This window comes from Maniola jurtina, chromosome 17, assembly GCF_905333055.1.
Source record: "Maniola jurtina chromosome 17, ilManJurt1.1, whole genome shotgun sequence".
Lineage (NCBI taxonomy): Eukaryota > Metazoa > Arthropoda > Insecta > Lepidoptera > Nymphalidae > Maniola > Maniola jurtina.
Genome location: NC_060045.1, coordinates 3,454,906 through 3,475,700, shown reverse-complemented (window position 1 = coordinate 3,475,700; position 20,795 = coordinate 3,454,906). Strand labels below are relative to the sequence as shown.

At 35.7% G+C, this 20,795-nt stretch overlaps 2 protein-coding genes across 2 annotated transcripts in view; one reads left to right on the top strand and one right to left on the bottom strand.

The window, feature by feature from the left end:
- Positions 1–10: 10 nt before the first annotated feature.
- Positions 11–2,940, top strand: LOC123873844 (arginine--tRNA ligase, cytoplasmic). Its single transcript, XM_045918928.1, has one exon. It carries the CDS (start codon positions 190–192, stop codon positions 2,242–2,244), a length of 2,055 nt encoding a protein of 684 aa, XP_045774884.1. The 5' UTR covers positions 11–189; the 3' UTR covers positions 2,245–2,940.
- Positions 2,941–11,265: 8,325 nt separating this feature from the next.
- Positions 11,266–20,795, bottom strand: part of LOC123873863 (monocyte to macrophage differentiation factor 2) — a 37,942-nt gene continuing 28,412 nt past the window's right edge. The window contains exon 4 of the mRNA XM_045918960.1: positions 11,266–12,617. Within this exon, the coding sequence (XP_045774916.1) occupies positions 12,429–12,617 (189 nt within the window). The 3' untranslated portion in view covers positions 11,266–12,428. The remainder of the gene's footprint in view (positions 12,618–20,795) is intronic.

Below are 20,795 nucleotides of genomic sequence, written 5' to 3'. Positions count from 1 at the left end.
ATGTCACTTGTGACATGTGATGTGAGATGTCCAGTCAACTGTCAAGATGGAAATTGGATAGGTAACCTAAAAATATTTTTGGATCAACTGGTTTTCAATAAAAAAGTGGAAACCCACACGGTTTCTTAGATTTTTTAGTAACATAAACTGTTTAAGGAATATATAGTGTAATCTTTATTGTTGAATAAAATGTCCGAATTAAATCCTGAAGTACTCGAAGAAAGGACTAACAGTGCCGAAAAACAGGTGAAGGAAATAGAAGATGAATTGGAAAAGCTGACAGAAGGAGACCTCAGTTACATAGGCGATCCACGACTCGATAAACTGCTCTCTGACAACGAGAAATTAAAACATCGTCTTGCGATACTCGAAAATGCAATCAAAAAGGAACAAGCCGGAGGCAGCTCAGTAGGGGTAAAGAAAGCGCCCCAAAAGCGACCTACGTTAATTACTGACATAAATTCCGTGGATGGAACATTGTGCTTACTAGATGAACTCAAAAACATCTTCACTGTCGCCATAACATCAGCTTACCCGGACTTAGAAGATCCACCGATTCAAATCAGTCTGTCTGGGAACAATCCTAAATTCGGAGACTACCAGTGCAACTCTGCCATGCAGATTTCGCAGCTACTTAAAGCTAAGAATGTTAAAACGAATCCTAGAGAAGTAGCTAACAATATTCTAAACAAAACACCTTCATCACCACTTGTTACTAAAATTGAAGTTGCCGGAGCTGGTTTTCTAAACATTTACTTAAATAAGGAATTTGCTGAACATGTTCTTAATTGTATTCTCAGATTTGGTGTAAAACCTCCGCCTGTGAAAAGGGAACGAATCATAGTTGACTTTTCATCTCCAAATATTGCTAAAGAAATGCATGTAGGTCACTTAAGGTCCACTATAATAGGTGATAGTATTTGTAGGCTTTTGGAGTTTTTGAATCATGATGTACTCCGAATAAATCATCTCGGAGACTGGGGCACACAGTTTGGTATGTTAATTGCTCATTTGCAAGACATGTACCCAGATTTTAAAACCCATTCTCCACCTATAGCAGACTTGCAAGCATTTTACAAGGAGTCTAAGAAAAGATTTGATGAAGATGAGGAGTTCAAAAAGAGGGCTTACGCCTGCGTGGTTCAGCTGCAATCAGGACAACCTGACTATATTGCTGCTTGGAAGTTAATTTGTAATGTATCACTCCAGGACTTTCAAAAGATTTATGATCGCTTAAACATCAAAATCACCCCTAGAGGAGAGTCTTTCTATCACAGCCGGATGAATACAGATGTTAAAGAATTGAAAGAAAAAGGATATTTGGAAGAAGACGAAGGAAGGTTAATCATGTGGCCGAATCCTGATAATCATGATGGTATTCCGTTAACAATAGTTAAATCTGATGGTGGTTATACTTATGACACCTCAGACATGTCAGCGATAAAACAGAGGGTACAAGAAGAAAAAGCTGATAGGTTTATTTATGTAACAGATGTTGGTCAATATACCCATTTCATGCTTATAGATGGCTGTGCTCGGAGGGCTGGGATCTTGACTAATGATAAAAAATTAGAACATGTAGGTTTTGGAGTGGTACTTGGTGAAGATAAAAAGAAATTTAAGACAAGGTCTGGTGATACAGTCAAGTTGCGGGATTTGCTTGATGAAGGATTAAAGAGGGCACTAGACAAGTTAATAGAAAAAGGTAGGGATAAGGTCTTAAGTCCTGAGGAATTGAAGCAGGCGCAAGAGGCGGTTGCTTATGGTTGCATCAAGTATGCAGATCTCTCTCACAATAGAATTAATGATTACGTCTTCTCCTTTGATAAAATGTTAGATGATAAGGGTAATACAGCAGTTTATTTACTGTATTCTTTGACTCGAATTAGGTCTATTGCCCGAACTGCTCAAATATCGATTGAACAACTAATGGAGGAAGCTCAGAAATCTGGTATTAAGCTGACTGATGAAACTGAATGGAAACTTGGCAAAGTTCTTCTTAGGTTCCCAGAAGTTATTCTCAAAGTTTCGAAAGACCTTTACATTCACAGTTTATGTGAGTATTTGTATGAAATATGCTCTGCATTTACAGATTTTTATGACAAATGCTACTGTGTCGAAAAAGATAAAAGCGGCAAAATTGTGAAGGTATTTTACGAAAGGCTGATGCTGTGTGAAGTTACCGCAAAAGTTATGCAGAAATGTCTTGACATTTTAGGCCTTACTACAGTATCTAAGATGTAATATATGCATATGCATCACAGTAAATAATTTACTTTTTATATAATATTTATTGTTATAAGAAAACATTTTCTTAAATAAAACAGTTTGGATGTAGTAAAATGTTTATTTATCCCCAAAAACCTCTACAAAACTATACCAGGGTCAATCATTATTTTTATCAAAGTTAACATTTTACGAAATAACTTTTAAAATTACAATGAAATTATTATTATTAACAATCACTGGGCTATGTATTACAATGACTTAAAGTTAATTTCTGAATACAGATAGTAAATTGATTTCTAGAGCAACTAAACAAGTTTATGGAATAATTTACTTTGGACATTTAAGTTAATAGTAGAAAATGCTGTTTATATATTTTTGTAATTCTGGAATGAATAGAGCAACACTGAAACTCTAAAATTGAAAAGCACCACAAGTATTGAGTAATAAGTTTTTTAAAGTTATCTTAATGGTGCCTTCAAAGTTTAAGAAGCATTTCAGAGATTGGGCCACTGAAATGGACTTATACAAGAACACTGGAAGAGGTGTGCTATCAGCGCCAAAATGCCGAAAATAAAGTTGCTTCAAAAACAGATCGGCAATTGCAGGTCCAGCGTACTTGTATTAGTAGAAGTCAGTGGATTACATTTTAAACAGCAAATCCTCGATGTATATAGACTTGAATTACAAAGTCATTAAGATCTAAATATAAAATTCTATCAGGGGGCACGGCAGTGCCCCCGCCAAGACGAGCCAAACGGCGGCCGGGGCGCTACGTACCTTTTTCTCGAAGTGTTTCGCCGTATTTTCGACCCGTCATAACTTCGGTCTGGATGACGCTAGAAAGCTGAAATTTTCAGTATAAGGTGTCCTCAGCAAATTTACTAAATATACTAAATGTCAAATATCTAGCTTTTATGGTTACAGATTTATTGATACCTAAAATACGCAGATTTCGTCCCTCACTGATGATCATCAAAACCTCTACTCAAAACCTCTAAGGTACTTCCCGAAGTCCTAGAAGACTGAAATTTGGTATGTAGACTAGAAATTGACTACAAACTACAGGAAAATTAAGAAATTGGAAATGCCCCCCCTCTACGCCTCTTACGGGTGAAGCAAATCTGTAAAATCTGTCGCTAGAAAGCTGATATTTTCAGGATAAGATGTCCTGGGCAGATTTATTAAACGCATTGAGTATCAATTGTCTAGCTTTTATAGTTTCAGATTTATTGACAGTCAAAACTTCTAGTCTGTAATTCTAGGGTACTTCCCGAAGTCCTAGAAGACTGAAATTTGGTGTGTACACTAGAAATTGCATACAAACTACAGGAAAATTAAGAAATTTAAAAATTTCCCCCTCCACTCCCACGTATGGGGGAAGCAAATTATTTGTAAAGTCTATCGCTAGAATGCTGATATTTTCAGGATAATATGTCCTTGACAGACTTATCAAACGTGCCAAGTATCAATTGTCTACCTGTTATGGTTTCAGATTTATTGCCATTCAAAACCCCTCTAGTCAAAAGTTCTAAAATACTTCCCTAAGTCCTAGAAGACTGAAATTTGGTATGTAGGCTAGGGATTTCATTAAAACAACAGGAAAATAAACTTTTCCCAGTCTGTACATTTAAAAAATGTGTTTCCTGAAGTCCTAAAAGACTGAAATTTGATATATCTGCTTTAAAATTGAGTTGCAAGATTCCACCCAAACAAACATAGTTACATACATTGCAAGAATAAAAGCTTTTAAAAAAAGAGGTAACGATAGAGAGCGGGCCATGAAAATGATGTAGGTACCTACAAAAAATAGATCCAAAAAAAAAATCTAGGGCACCTGCCAAAAAGAAATGAAATCCCACCAAAAACATTTCATGTAAAATGTTGCCAAGACTCACAAGTTCATAATGCTTTCACTGTTAAAAAGTGATGAGATCTCTAGTAGAGCCAAGCCCCTAGCTGAGCTTAGAATTGCGCTGCCCATGGGACCTATCCCAAGTCCAAAGTATATAGCTCTTAAATGCTCTTGAGTATATCACATTTATAACAATAAAGAACAAATAACTCTACTTACAAGCTCTGATTTTACAAACCCTAAATCTTGATTAAAAAAGTACGGCTTGGCCGTTTAATGTTCGTGAAAGCATTACATGGCATAACATATTATATTAAGGTCATAAGGAATAGTTTGTTCGACAATTACTAATTTTTATTATACTTCATGATTGTCGCACAAGCTATTCCGGGCTTAAATGTCATATCAGATAAAAGTACCACGAACATTAAACGGCCAAGCCGTCCTTTTTTAACCAAGATTTAGGGTTTGTAAAATCAGAGCTTGTAAGTAGAGTTATTTGTTCTTTATTGTTATAAATGTGATATACTCAAGAGCATTTAAGAGCTATATACTTTGGACTTGGGATAGGTCCCATGGGCAGCGCAATTCTAAGCTCAGCTAGGGGCTTGGCTCTACTAGAGATCTCATCACTTTTTAACAGTGTTTCTTTAACTACTTACTACTTTGAAATCAATTTTGCAACATTGGTTCACATATCCAAAATTCTCTGAAAATATTCAATGTCTGTAACTACTACCTACTTGTTACTACTGTGAAACTAATTTATAATGAGTTTTTAAGAACAAAACAATCCAACATTAATAACAGAAACAGACATATTTTGTAGAGTCGAAATCGAAGCTGGGACTTCTAAACATAGATACACTTAAGATCTGGGCACTACTCGCATTCAATATTCGAGTAAATACATATTACATGAGCTTACGTATTAAATAATGACTACTATTGGAAAATTAGGCCCAGTATCCACCAAAGCGGAGATAAGTTTAGCAGACCAAACAGATTACTGATCAATGACGTAGCTCTTAATAACCTAACTGGTACTTTAGAAACCATACGCCTCCGCTTCAGTAGAACCGCACCCTTACAGTTGACATCAGGTAAAGAACTCTTAACGACAGTGGAGGCTATGTCTATGGATTGGCAAACATGTACTTTCCTACAGATGATTAACGAACCAATAGTGTGGCGGACGAATACCACCGCCATTGCGCCTCACTTGTACCACCAATAATCACCCACTGCGCACTTCAAGGTCAGAGTTGTTTTTAGCCGACGGCAACTACAGGCATGTATGCTCCCAACCTAAATTAATTTTCAAAAATATATTGTACCTACAAGTAGTGGGTTACATAAGTAGGTACCTACATAATGAGAAAACACCGTAAATACCGTTATTCTAAATACAATAATGTACATAGGTACTATATTCAAAAATATGTTTTACATTTGGCCAAATACTATTTGAAGTTTCCTAATGGCTAGAACCTAAAGCGAAATTTGAAAAAAAAAAGTTATAATGCTTTTCAATGTATGGAAAACCAATGAAATCTCCGTGGAAGACTTGAGATACATACTGATCTAATGGCCACTACAAATAATAAGATAATATTTTAAAAATGAAAATATTAGAATACTTACCTACTTAACAATTCCAAAAACTTAATACCATAGGGCTACTATGAGTATGAGCAGTGAGAAATAGGGCGGTGCACCCTACAATTTCGCCTGTTCTAACGGACTATAACAAATTAAGGTAGGTAGTGGTTCCTTGTATATCATGCCTTCCGCAAAGTAATACCTCATTCAAAATCCCTTAATAGTTTCATTAGCAAGTATTATGCAGCCTTTACTCAATTAAAACTCATAATAGCCATACACATGTATTGTTTCACAAAAATAAAGCATGTCAATGTATTAGTAACTAGGTAATCGAGACAAATTCTATAGAGATGATATTCAATTCCTAATCAGTAAACAATACAAAAATATTTTGTGAATGTGATGCCTACTTACCTACACAGACTTATGGAAAAAGTTACACGGGTCTGGAAGTGAGCATTCGGCTTCATTTCATACGAAAGAAGCCGTTTGCGTGATATACTTGGACTGAAGCTGCAAGGAGTTTCCCTAATCCCTTTAGCACACTTCCGCCGCGAAACCGCCGAAGCTACATCACGACTTGTCAGTTGTATCACATGCGATACTACCTGCTCTAACGCAGGGACTTGTCTAAAAGTCCATCTCTTTTCCACACAATCAGACCCCTATCTCCATTACGAAATAAATATGGCTAAACCACTACGCCCTTACCTAAATTCAATGAACTCATAATAAATAGAATATCAGCGTTAAAACTGGCAGTTCCGCTGTTGTTTCCGCTGCAATTCATACAACGCAAGTCATGGCGGAACTTCAGCAATTTCGCTTTTATGATTTTGCGGCGATATGCTATAGGCTACCTAATATAAATACATTCTGCGCCGCGCGTCTTGTCCAACTTTTCATACAAGTCTGTGCTTACATAATAGTTGCAAACTATTCATTATGATTCCAATATGTCTAATATTATTTTACTAGCCCTCTTATACTTTTCTACAATTTTTAATAACTATGTTTCACTCGATGGGGACGATTCGTAGGCTAGTGTGCGGTTTGCGTGAGGGTGCTAACGACATTCAATTCTTTATTTTAGCGTCAACCCTCTTGCACCCCGTGCTTACCTTACGAGCCGTCTCCGAAACGTTACGTTTAAAAGCTATAGTACCCGGCAGGAAAGATTGCTACATCGAACTTTAGAAAGAGACAACGGTTTCGTAGAGCGCTGTCTCGGTCGTTGAGCCCGACAAAACGTCACATAGGTATGAGTGACAGAGACGACGCTCTACAAAGCAGAAATCTCTTTTCAAAGATTTTTTGACGGGTAGGTACTCTACAAAGACACGGCAGCGCAAAACCAAAACCTAGTAAATGATTAATCGAATTTAAAGAAAAATAGAAACCCGCTATTTAAATTATTTTTAATTATTTGTATTTATTCAGTACAAAAATCTAGCACTTACTAAGTTTTGACATTGGATACCTATGTAGTTGGATAAGAAATTATACCTAATTATTATTTATGATTGGAATAAAAACTTTTTAAATAACACTTGTTGGCATTTAGCCTTATGTTTCATTTAGCCGTTATTTAGGACCCCAATCATAAAATAAGACCTAGATCATAATACATGTATTAATTTACACATAATTCATAAACAGGCATAGATCATGCATAGATTAATCCTAATTACAATCATATTCATCATAAATACTAGGAAGATAACAACTTAGCACTTCCTTATTTCAACTATGGGATAAAACTTGGTAGCGCAGTTACCATTTTTACTAACAAACATAATTCATAAACCTTTGTTTATTTAATATATAAATAATATTCAGATTGAATAATTAAAAATCGATTCCTTTTATTTAAATTTTGTGCAACCGCGTACATTAAAAAAAAATTACCCTGTCACCTTATCTATAACCGGTCGAATTCAATCTTTCAGATTTATTCGATCAAACAATAATAAAATCAATGTTTCAATCAATATCATTCAACTCAGTATATAACGATCACCAATTTGCGAATATTTGCAGCAAATTTATGACTAGAAATAGTTTATAATTATCGCAGTGTTCAAATTGTTATTTTAAAAATTACTTGTATGAATAGATTAAAATCCGGTCAAGTGCGAGTCGGACCCGCACTCGACTGGTTCCGTACCATCGTACAAGGAACAACACTTCCTTTTTACAAAGTCCCAAAAAAATTAAGATTAAAAAAAACTCTCATAATCCGATACGACCGGAAAGATCACGGCTTTACGTGCGAAACTTACTTACCTAGTCTTGCACTAAGAATTTATTGACAGAAACCCCAAAATCAATTTTTAGCACGACTTGGGAACCGAAATCAGGACCTCGTCATCCGCCTAACATGCTAACCACTAGGACTAGACCAACAACGCAGTTAGTGCCTAGTAATATTTACTTTTCAGCGCCAACCATCAGAGTGAAGAAAATTTGTCAGATAGTAGGTACAACATTTCCTAGGTAGATATAGTCCGCGACAGGGTGACATGGCAATCGGGGTATGAGGCGGGGGACGTCCGGCACACCCGCATAACTCCCGCATCGGGTTAGCGCAGGGGCTGTGCGGGTGTGTGGGGCGTTCCCTCCCCGATTGCCATTTCAACCTATCGCGTACTATAGTTAGTTACCTTATTTACGGCATGATTTGATTTTATATTTTTGCTTGATGCGGCGTCGGATAGTGTTTGAGAAATGATAAAAGTGCCTCTTGCTGGCTCAAGCTATTGACGGGCGGAGCGTTCCAAGCTGCTTGACTCTTGAGCAAGCAAAACAAAACTACGTGCTTGCTATCAAGCCACTTGACAATCTCCGAATCCCTTTATCGCATTCGAATGTCATATCGGGAAAGGCCCGAGTACATTGTTAGCACAAGCATGAATATTCATGCGACCTACATCGCTTTTCACCCGTGAGTCGCGCTTCGCCCCAGTTTCCCAACAGACTCCGATTGTCTCGCACTTTATCGCGACACGATAAAAATTAACAATACACGGCGGTGTCCTAATTAATTAGACGATACATGATAGTTCAATGTCTGAAACAAAAGAGTTTATGTTTGCGATTTATAATTTTTATGATAGCGTTTTACATGCAGCACTTCAAGAAAAGGGGTTTGAATATTTTAGAATGGAACCTGGCTTGCATACTATCCGCCATTTTCTTTTTTCAAAATAGCAGCCATACGTAAAACCTGTAGCCAATATCAATAGCAAATATTGTATGAGACAAAATCTTCTATAAAGTGTCATGTCTCCGAGATATGAGCTACCAAAGTTGTAGACGCCATGGCGTGGCCACTATTTTGAAAAAAGGAAAATGTTGGATCACTTGGTAGGCTCAAATCCCTTTCTAAAAAATTTAAATACATATCAAAAGTTTACGAAACCGGCAGGATTCGAACCTTGAAATCCTGCCATATCTTCAGTAACTTTGACATTCGTTTAAAATTATTAAGTTTGCCAGTTTAACATAATATCCGATAAATGGTAGGTATCCTTAGGGTTCCATAGAAAAACAAGGGACCCTTTTAGTTTCATTCAGTCCGTCTGTTCGGCTAGTCACAGGCATTTTAAAAATAGACTGTGCTGTAAAGTTAGCACATTAATGGAAACTTGAAGCTGCACTAATCAGCAATAATATCTAGGATACCTCCTGAAAATATTGCTGACCCCGTATCATGGCGTTTTTACTTAAATAAACTTAAAAAGATTTTCTTTACATTTTGCCTATAATTTTACTAAAGCCCCTACGTACACAACTGGTGGGAAGTCTACTTTATATTATTTAAATATGACGATTCATAACGATTGAGCAATATCTACTTAATATACCTACATTTATTCTAAGAGCCCACCAGGTAAATTGGGAGAGGTTTACATCTTTTATCAAATAGGTACCCTCTCCAAATTATCATTAGGGCTTTTTGGTTTCTTAGAATAAATTCCTTTTAGTTTACGACACCAAAATATACTTACTATAAGATAGTCGGTACATGCTGAAGAACACTATTCACCATAATATACACAAAGTATAACATTAAAGTTAAAAACTAGCTACACTAAAACATGTATAAGGAACTATTAATATAGTCTAAGGAAAAATTCACATGAGGTGTATAAAAAAGACCACTGGAAAAACTGGATTCCATAATATAAGTATAGACTACAGTAGACTATAGATAGATTATTATAAAAGTTTCTAAAAAAACCCCTATTAAATTTTAAATACTCTAAAAAGGGTTGGATTTGGTCTCGAGATTCTGGGATACTACGTAGTACTACAACAATAAGATTCAACAATGTTTTACAAAAAAAACACAATTAGTCTGAGAGATGGTGAACGATTTGTTTTGAATGTTTGTACAGGTCCTAATTTAGTACATAGTGTCAGATTAAAAAACGAACTGGTAGGAGGCTACCACTCTACCGACAGCAAACTAAGATGAGTTTCTTCGTCTAGCAGAAGTAGAGATATTATGGTTAGCAGCTATTATTATATATTCAACATTTTCTCATTATTCGTCGAATAGTGAATAAAAGTGTCAATTATTCTACACCGGCGAATAAATTGTGTGACGTAAATTTTGACAGAAAGACCACAGATTTGGAAAGAGTCTAATAATAATTATTCTGTACGAAGACAGATTTTATTATTATTAATACACAATAATCGGCATACAATTTGGGCAATCTTGTCTTAGAAATCGTATAAAAATCGTTTTGATTTTGATAGGACACGTACCCATATGAGTAGAGAAACCAAGGTAGGTTCAAGGCCACTAGAGGCATGTTATTGTTATTTATTACCTAACTAAGTATATATTTACCATGGTTTTTAATGTTGATTAATTTTGGCGAATAAATTGACTATTCGCCAAACGAAAAGACGGATAATCACTAGCCGATTTCCATAACAACTAACTATTAAAACATATGATCAAAAGTCAAAATTGCAGGAGAAGGGTCCTCATTCTGAGAATATATATAACTATAGCACCTTTAATTCAAATCATTTTTTATAATAGAAAAATAGGTACAATCATGATGAAGACTAGAATAAATAGTTCACCACCTCTTGGCTAACCACTGTATTTTAAAACGAACGCGTTCTGCGTAGTTTAAAATGGGATTAAATTACTCTAGAGGTCGCGGCTTGTTGCATAAACGCAGCCGTATAACTTTATTCATACGACTCGGATGACTGCACGCGATACAGGTTAATATGGTATAGAAAAAACGAACGTAATAGATAGAACTATTCCAATATTAATTTTTAACTTTATGTATGCTTGTTTATGATGAAGTCTGAACTTGTATGACAGTTTATAAGTGAACGGACTCGTCCCTGAAATTGGTATTTAACGGACTATTTTCAAATCAAGCCAATCGATTTTCAAATCGGCCAAATCAAGTTATATTTGGCCAAATCACGATTTAATACATAGGTAAAAAGGATAAAAACTTTCACCGGCGGAGATGACCTCAATTTGATCCTTGAAGTTAAACTCAATAGTTTTGAAATCATCCTTGCTAATGCATTTTCTAGTGGGAAGTAGTGATTTTGTAAGCCTAATATTTTTTTTTACATTAAAACTACTTACTCATAACCGAAAATTGGTCAGAAGCAGAACGCATTAGTTTTTTCCCAAAACACTATGGAACACTATGAAATTCAATAATTCCTTGAGAACCATACATTGATTAAACTATACCCCTTAAGAGTATTCATAAGTTTGTTTCTTAGATTGTCTAGCGTAAATTTTACTATTTTCATTTTTCGGATTTTGTATCATCCCTTACTTAATATATCAAATATTTTTTGTGAGCTGTCAAGACGTTAAGAAATAGAATTTTGGTACCCCCCGCACTCGTTCTCATCCATTAATAAAATATAAAGTGATCAATGTATAGTTCCTAATCTCTCTAATGCATTCCCTTAGCGCTCAGGTCGAAGACATATCGTCAGGGTGTCTCCAATTGACATCTGACATTTCGCGTGCCGTTCATTACATTCAGTGGCCTTTGTTACCGAGTAAACAAAAATAGCTTAGAGAGCTCACTAATCGAGATTAAATACGTATTGGTCCAAGAGTGGGTGAACGATATGTTAAGAATGTTTGTATAAGTTCAAATATACTATAGGTAATATTATATTTTATACATTAAATACTAGTTGGGCTTTTTGAGAGAGATTTTTGTTCTAGCTACGCTCGATGAAATTGTCCAATCCTATGAAACTTTGGAAAATCTGTGTTCGTATTTCGCACCAATTAGACATCGACCACGATCTTGAAACATCTAGTATTCATATACTATTTTATAAATGTATAATATTAGTGAAATGTTTTATACGCTTGGTAAATAAATAAATAACAATGCATTAGATGGTAACGTTTTTTTACCTAGTGTCTTTGTATATATTATGTTAAATAAAAAATGAAAAATAAGTTGGTTAATAAGGAGCTGATTGACCGCATCAGATTATTAATAGCGTGGTTATTTTTGTTTTGCACAATCTCCTCACTAAATTGGCCGGTCTAAAAATGCTATCCTTTTCCACTGTGAAATGAAATGTAATCTAAAATGAAATGAATTTTTATGCGAACTACATTCTGTAGTATGCATAACAATTCATTTTGTACAAAAAATGGACCTGTATAAATCACTTTACAAAATCGTTCACCAGCTCCGTGCCTACCGGGCAGTCTTCAATGCGTTTTGAGTTCCGGGAACAGATGGCGGAGTATGGCAAGGTAGTGGACGCTGGCAGCCAACGCCACGAATAGGTGCCATATCGCGTGGGCGAAGGGGATCCGGCCGTCGGACTTGAAGAAGAAAACTCCTATCAGGTACAGAAACCCGCCGATTTTGAGATCGTGCATCGCTGGGATGTGGTGCTGGAAAGAGTTGAAACAAATTAAAAATTGGTAAGAAAATTGGGTAAACAAGATAAAGTTGAAAACTAAAACCCGACTGCGATCGTCTTTATAAACTCTGAAATATTATAGTAAAACTGTTTTTTTGTCGCTTGGTATATTTTAATGTTGTAGTACATTTATATTTATGAACTCAAAAATTTGTCCTCTTTCATTTGACATCCTACTCGATACAATAGCAAAAAAAATTTTGGAGACCCCACTATTTTAATGTTGTAGTACATTTATATTTATGAACTCAAAAATTTGTCCTCTTTCATTTGACATCCTACTCGATACAATAGCAAAAAAAAATTTGGAGACCCCACTTTTTTTGATGTAACATCATTTAGGTCAATTTTTTTCGTATAAATGTAACCTATGTGACCCTGACTTTTATGGCGAATCAATTGACACCTCATTCATCAAAATCAGCCCAGTAGTTTAAGCGCTACGGTGGAACACACAGAATCTGGATACAAACATAGATACATACATACATAGACTGCTGAAATTATAACCCTTCTACACTGTACAGCAAGATAAAATTAATTAATCAAATAGGTACCTATATTATATAGTGCGCGACAATTTGAGATGGCAATCGGGGTATGAGGCAGAGGGATGCACAGCCGCACGTCACCCGCGCTATCCCGCACCGGATTAGCGCGGGGGCTGTGCGGGTGGGCGGGGGCGTCCATCTCGATTGCCATCTCGACCTGTCTCGTACTATACCTACCTACCTATCTCGAGTCTCGGAACTCATTGATGTTAACTAAACAGAAACGAGTTATCCTTCGCCATACAAGTTATTTTGCCGTTAATTGTCCATTTTGCCCGCTGGCGACTAATAGCTATCGAGCAACATGCCGAGGAGTAGACATCTCTCGTCAGATACAAAAGATTAGAGCATTTCATGCAGAGGTAATTTTTATACGGACAGAAAACTCATTTCTGTAAATATCTATATCAAATTAAAACCTTGAAAGTTCCGAGACGTAGCTAATGCGCGACATGTATCAATTTTTTGTAATTTATTCGAACGACTTGCGCGCCACCTATTGTACGTTGAGCACCTACTATGCCTGAAATTTTCACGCAAATGCCGAGAAAAACTGAACAAAATTACATTTCAGTCGGATGAACGACGCACCGATACGCATATAACATGAACACACAAACATTATTTTTTATCATATTTATGAAAAGATAAAATTACTAATGTAGGTACCTAATGTTTCCAAAACGACAGACAAATGGCAAAAATATAGAAGGCAAATAATATACTATTTAATGTACATATTGCTACTCCACAACCAAAATACATTGCATGAGAGCAACGATATGTGCTGTATTATTGTGTAATGACTAATGAAGGTTGTCAACCTAATAAATGTGTGATCTTTCGTTGCGACGCAGGACAGTAAAGAAATTAGAACCAAAAATATTAACAAATTCACGTACACTTAGATGAAATGGGAAATACCTATAGGTGCCCACTGCCTAATTTTCTGATCTCGTGATCCAGAGCATTGATATAGGACAAGGGTGCGTATAGCTCATGCCGTCTCCTCTTTGATGAGAGGGGTTGCTTATCTTTTTGATCGGACTAAACGACGGACGTTTCAAGGCAAAGACTGAACGTAAATGCACGTAAATATTTCTTTTAGCTTTTTGTGAGCGATCACTGCCGTACCTATGCGTAATTTTACGTAACAACGTTATAACGTTAGTGTAATAAATATTAATGATGTCTAGCGTTGTTTAGGCCTTGAAGCTACAGTAAATATGCATTCCTATTTTTTGTTAGGTTTTAAACGTAACGAAGATAATAGGAATTTCTTATACGTCGCATAGGTTGTTTTCAATAGGTATAAAATACTTACTACCATGTTTTCATTTGATTCGTCAAGGTAACCTTTACCACGCGATAAAATATAACCTACTCCTTTACTATTCAATTCAATTAAGGCTTTCAGGTGTGCCAGCTGGGCATGGATTGTTTCGTAGATTGAAAAGGGTGGATTTGACAAGTAGTAGCTAATAAATAACAATAATAGTGATAGAGAGACAATATTTAAACATGCATCTATACCTAAGAGTAGGTAAAATAGTAAAATGTAAGTAAAGGTATGTAAGTAAGAGTAAAATGTTGGCATTATCATGATACTTAGTTCTTATTTTGTTGGGCGCAAACTATGTACATTGTGTCCAACAAACCATTTTTTGAGTTGAAATAAAGATAAAAGATCCGTTTCAACACTTTACCCAAGCAAAAAACTATTCTGACCTGTGCTCTATAAATGTCAGATAGAGAAAAGTTTATATTTACTGGGGGAGTTTATTCATAAAGATAAAAGATCCGACGTAGCTGCTGCATAAAACCATAAAACCTACCACTAGAGAGCTCGTAATAGCAGAAAAGTTTATATTATTTGCTTTAGAATGTGCCACAAAACGTACTTGTTCCTATGTAAAGAAAGTGAATGAGATTTATTTATAAAGAGGGAAGAGCTGACATAACTTTGCATAAACCTGACCTACTACTTCAAGAATAGTTCCGAGTTCGTAATAAGATCTCACGCAGACAACCGCTTTTTTAACCGACTTCAAAAAAAGGAGAAGGCTCTCATTCGTCGGAATCTTTTTTTTTAAACAGGTTTTTACCAGAGTAACCGATATAGCTAAACGGGTTGCGAAACTGAAGTGGCAATAGGCAGGGCACATAGTACGGAAGTCCCTATAAGAGTTGAGAGAGTTCTGTCGGTTGATAGTGATGATGATAAGATTTTTACCAGCTAACATCCGAATTTAAACGATGCGAAGCGGGGATTTTAGGCAGAATATATAGGTACAGACCATCTATGAGGCAGAATCAAAGCACACCGATTTTTGAACTTCTAAGTTAATGTAGTAGCCCTCTGTAATTTTTGGCGACTTAAATCGTGCTATTACCTATCCATCATATGCGTTGCCTCAGACATTGTGATATTCGACCGCGTCGCGCGACAGCTGTAACGCGAACTCAGTGTCGCGCTATTTGTATGCAAAGTGTCGCGCGTTGTGGTCGCTAACTTCAAATGCTCTCCATTACATTTCGCAAGTGTTACCTCCAATTGGGATGATGCCTATGTCTAAAATAAATTATTTATTAGGAGTCGTTAAATAGAGGGACTTCCAAAATTCGTAAAATCCACGTACGATGTTAGTTTTAAGTTTGCTAACTATTTTAAATTATCGATTAAACTAAAAAAGTACGTCCAATTATGTCAAATGTCTATGACGTCACATCTGTGAATTTCATACAAGCTCTCTTACTAAGCGAGCGTTTTGACGTTTGATAAAAAGTCACTGATTTGACTAGTAGTCATCATCCCTATTGTCGCTCGTCGCAGTCGCATAGCTCAAAGTCTACCTTTACAGCTGTTCAGCGGAGTTCACGAACTTTTTTGCTATGTAATTTACTAAGAAGCTTTTTCATGTTCTGTTAAAAATTACTCGTATTTGACCTAATTTTAAAAATTGTGAACAATAGTTTTTTCATGCTCCAGGTACTGTTTTCTGCTTGCATTCAACAAGTTTTTTCATCACGTAGTCGTTTTTATGCTATAGCAGAAGTTTGTAAGCTATCATTCCTCAATTCGAAGTGGATTTTTAATGGACACTCTTTCTTGGAAAAAAAATAACACTAGTTTTACATGATAAACCTGACAAGTTCAACTTATTTTTGTACATGTTTCGTATGACGAAAAAAAAATTGGCCGTTAGTGGGGAATCAAAACTATGAAAATTATTATTATACGACTTATAGCTACAGATATGCAAAGATATGATATTAACATTAGTATACCGGTGACGGGACCTTGAAGTTTTTAGCCATCCCAAAATCGCCCAACGTGTCTAAATAAGTTTTCAATTCAATGAAAAATAATTAATCAGTACAATCAAAATTCAATTTGCGGTTGACGACAAACAGACAAACACCAACCAAACTGAGCTGATACAATATTATGTGTTCTTTTCTGTTATTTTTTCGAGAATGAAACACTAACAAGATTTCAAAAAGGAAAGGAAAACAAAAAGTTTTCCAGATTTCATTTAAAATATTCGGTTTCAAAGTTACAAGTGTAAATTAAAAATTTATAACACCCCCGACAAGTGAAGTTACAGTAACTAGAAAAGACCGAAAATACCTGATAACTTTCAAACGGCTGAACCGATTTTCTTGGACTATTCCGCGCCTACGATCCAAAGTATCAGAGTTTTCCAAAACATCATTTTCAAATAAATAATTATGTATCAAGGCAACGTCCATCTTGACAGCTTGACATTTGTCAATTGACATAATATTATGAACCTAACGGTTATGTAACCTTCTTTTCTACAAGAAAACTAGAAAAGAGCTGATAACTCTTAAACGGCTGCATCAATTTTTTTTGGATTATAGCTAAGAACACTCTTGATCAAGCCACCTTTCAAACAAAAAAAACTAAATTAAAATCGGTTCATTCGTTTAGGCGCTACGATGCCACAGACAGATACACAGATACACAGACACACAGATACACAGATACACACGTCAAACTTATAACACCCCTCTTTTTGGGTCGGGGGTTAAAAATAGACATAAAAGCAAGCCACTACATAATCAAGCTTTGAAATTTAGAACGATAGCGAAGCTGTGCCAAGCTCCGTCGAGCAAAGTCAAGCACCCGTACGCCGACGCTCAAGTTCAAGAACATACTTCAGCACGCTACAGCAAACTTACAACAGCATTTATGTGCCAGTTTGATGCTTATGTGATGATATGATAACATAATAACGTGCTATACTTAATTTTTAGGGTTCCGTACCTCAACAGAATAAACGGAATCCTTATAGGATCACTTTGTTGTCTGTCTGTCTGTCCGTCCGTCGTGTCTGTCAAGAAAACCTATAGGGTACTTCTCATAGACCTAGATTCATGAAATTTGGCAGGTAGATAGGTATTATAGCACAAGTAAAGGAATAAATCCGAAAACCGTGACTTTGTGGTTACATAATTAAAAAAAAATCAAAATAATTTAACTATACCAAGTGGGATATCATATGAAAGGGCTTTACCTGTATATTTTAAAACAGCTTTTTATTTATTTTTATGCATTATATTTATAGTTTTTCATGTATCGTGCAAAATGTCGCAAAATGTCTGTGTAGGGAACCCTGACTCGCACTTGGGCGGTTTTTTAAATCTTTCTGACTTTTTTTACCTCGGAAAATGTATGGGTATACGTAAGTTTCTGAAAAAGGCATATTCGAACTATTGTTTTGATGATATTGATCATAAATAACAACACACAGCACAATACAAAAATAAATAGGTACATCATGAATCATCATGTCGACAATAGATGGAAGTATAATATTTCATGAAATGCTATCAAGCACGAAATGATCGACTATTTAATGATATTATGGTTAACTAGATGATCCCCGCGACTTCATCCGCTTGGATTCAGGTTTAAAAAATCTCAGACCAAACTCTTCGATTTTCCGGAGGAAAAGTAATCCCTGACTAAATAGGTTAACCCATGACTTTATGTGGATTACACAGATTAGACACTACGTGTATGTAGATTTTAAATATCCAATGGTGATATTTTTTTCTCTGCGATAAAAAGTACTTAGTATGTGCACCCCAGAATGAAAGCTATCTTCAGCTATACTCGTCAAAATTGGTTGAGCGGATGGACCATGATAAGCTAGCAGACAGACAGACTGACAGAGAGACGAACATTCACATTTATTATATTGATATGGTTTAGGAGATGGATCCTGCAAGCTGGTCACGATATTACTAATATAGCACTCACTACCCCTTGCCATTATCTAACAACAGAGAAAAGCGAAATGTATGTACAAGTTATGAAAAGTGGTTTCTGACTTTGAACTCTAAAGCCCTAGGTATTTAGCTTCACATTCGTTTAGTCAATTAAAATCTTGCGCTTGATTTTTCAATACCAGTTCTGCTGAACCGATTTTTATGGAACTTTCAACTGTAGTTTTCTACTGTATAACTGTAGTTTTAATTAACGTTTTTAACTTTTGATTAAATATTTATCTCAAAAGGTAATTTAATAAAACTTTTACTGGGTAAGTTTTAATTTGCCAGTTGCCACCCATTACGAACAAGCCAGAACATTTTGATCCTTTGCTTTTTAAATTAAAACTTTCAACGTTTCAAACGATTTTATGCAAGAGTGAAACTTGAAATATATTCACCACCAATCTGAATACTAAGTAGGGAGTTCTGTCACTAAGTTATTCATAATCATAAAGTACACGGACAAAATAAATTACAATGTATCTAATTTTCAAAAGTAAACCAGTGATTTTGATAGGAAAGCTTAATCACATGCAAATTGTGGAATCAACCCCCTTCGCCGGTTTTCCTACTAGATTTTAACATGGGGTTATTCAACAGGCGGATCAACAACAACGCTTTGGTGGTTCCTCTGGTGCTGCAAATGTTCATGGATGGCCTCATCTGCTCATTTGCTCACTATATATATTTAAAAAAAAAGTTACTCAGTTGCCGACGAAGAGAACCAAGGCTCCGAGTACCTATGTGATCAATGATCTGAAATGGAAGTTCCGTAGGAGAACCGATTGCTCAACGATTAGCAAAGTTGAAATGGTCAATGGTGGTAAAAATGAATTGGTGATACAAAGGACCGATGACTTTGGGGTCACAAGAAGCTGGAATGGCGACTTCGCATCGTACCTCTATGTAGACCCCTAAACTAGATGGAAAAATTACATCGAGTAGCATATGGAGACATAAAACGTGGATTACAAAAATCTCAATAGTCCTATGTCCAGTAGTGAAGCCCGTCGGTTGAGATAACAATATTTGTTTGGAGAACAATTCATCACTCTCTATCGATTTGATTGATTGCGATAGTATTTTTGTATTTTCTAGATCCATCATAACCTATCGTATCCTCCAAATAGCGTGCGTGACAGCTCTTTGCTGGAGTTATCGAGGAATAATTTTAGGTAACATTATTCTTTATTCTTTCTTTATTTGCATTCATGTCTTCATCACAAAAAATATTATTACAACATGAAGCCCCGTCAGGGCGCTGCAAAGTATAACATTGGTGATTAAAACAATTACAATTCTATTGTTAACAATTATGAAAATTATGAAATGTAAATAACAATTTTGAGTTAATTTAATGGTAGGTAATTAATTAAAAAATACAATGTCACAAAAAAAATACAATAATTAAAAAATACAATAATTAAAAAATACAATGTCACGTATAAATAAATGTTCTTATCCATTGCTCAGAATACATCTATCGTAACAATATTCATTGGAGTACATAATTTATCGTGGAATTGAGGTCATATGCGTAAAAGTAGGTGCAGTTAGTTACGAGGAAAGTTCATTTATGTCATAAAAACAATTTAGTGTGAGCCATTGTTTGAGTTTTCGCCTAAAGGTCGTATCGTTATTTTCATCTGTTATGTATTTTGGGATTTTATTATAAATGTTAGTAGTTCTGTATAGTGGGCCGCGGCAGGAGATTTTAAGCTTGTAAGTAGGGTATGCTAGTTTGTTTTGCAAACGTGTACTTCTTTCGTGTTTCTTTGTGTTCTCCACAGTTTTGTATAAATTGTAATGCTTCCTAACAAATAAAGCCGCCTCCATTATATAGATTGAAGGTACTGTCAGGATTTTTTTGTTTAGAAAGTGCGGTCTACAGCTATCGCGTGGTTTTATGTTGACAAGGATGCGGATACATTTTTTTTGCAGGATGAAGATATCCTCTGCATTGGTGCTTTCCCCCCAGAGGATTATACCATATCGGATCCACGAATATGCGTATGCGTAGTAGGCGGAAAGTGCAGTTTCGTAATTTGTATTTGCTTTCAGTACGCTGAGAGCATACACAAATCGCGAAAGCTTTACGCTTAGGTTGTGAACATGGCACTTCCAGTCCAGGTGAGTATCGATAGTGAGGCCGAGAAGAGTAAAGTCACTAACTTCTTGAATTTTTATGTTATTTGCAAGTAATTTGAGGTTTAGTGGATGTTTCTGGTGCGGTTTAAATTGTATGAGTTTAGTTTTATTTAGATTTATTTCGAGATTATTGTGTGATAAGTAATTTT

Coding starts and splice junctions, on each gene's coding strand:
- LOC123873844 (XM_045918928.1), top strand. CDS start 190: ATGTCCGAATTAAATCCTGAAGTACTCGAAGAAAGGACTAACAGTGCC.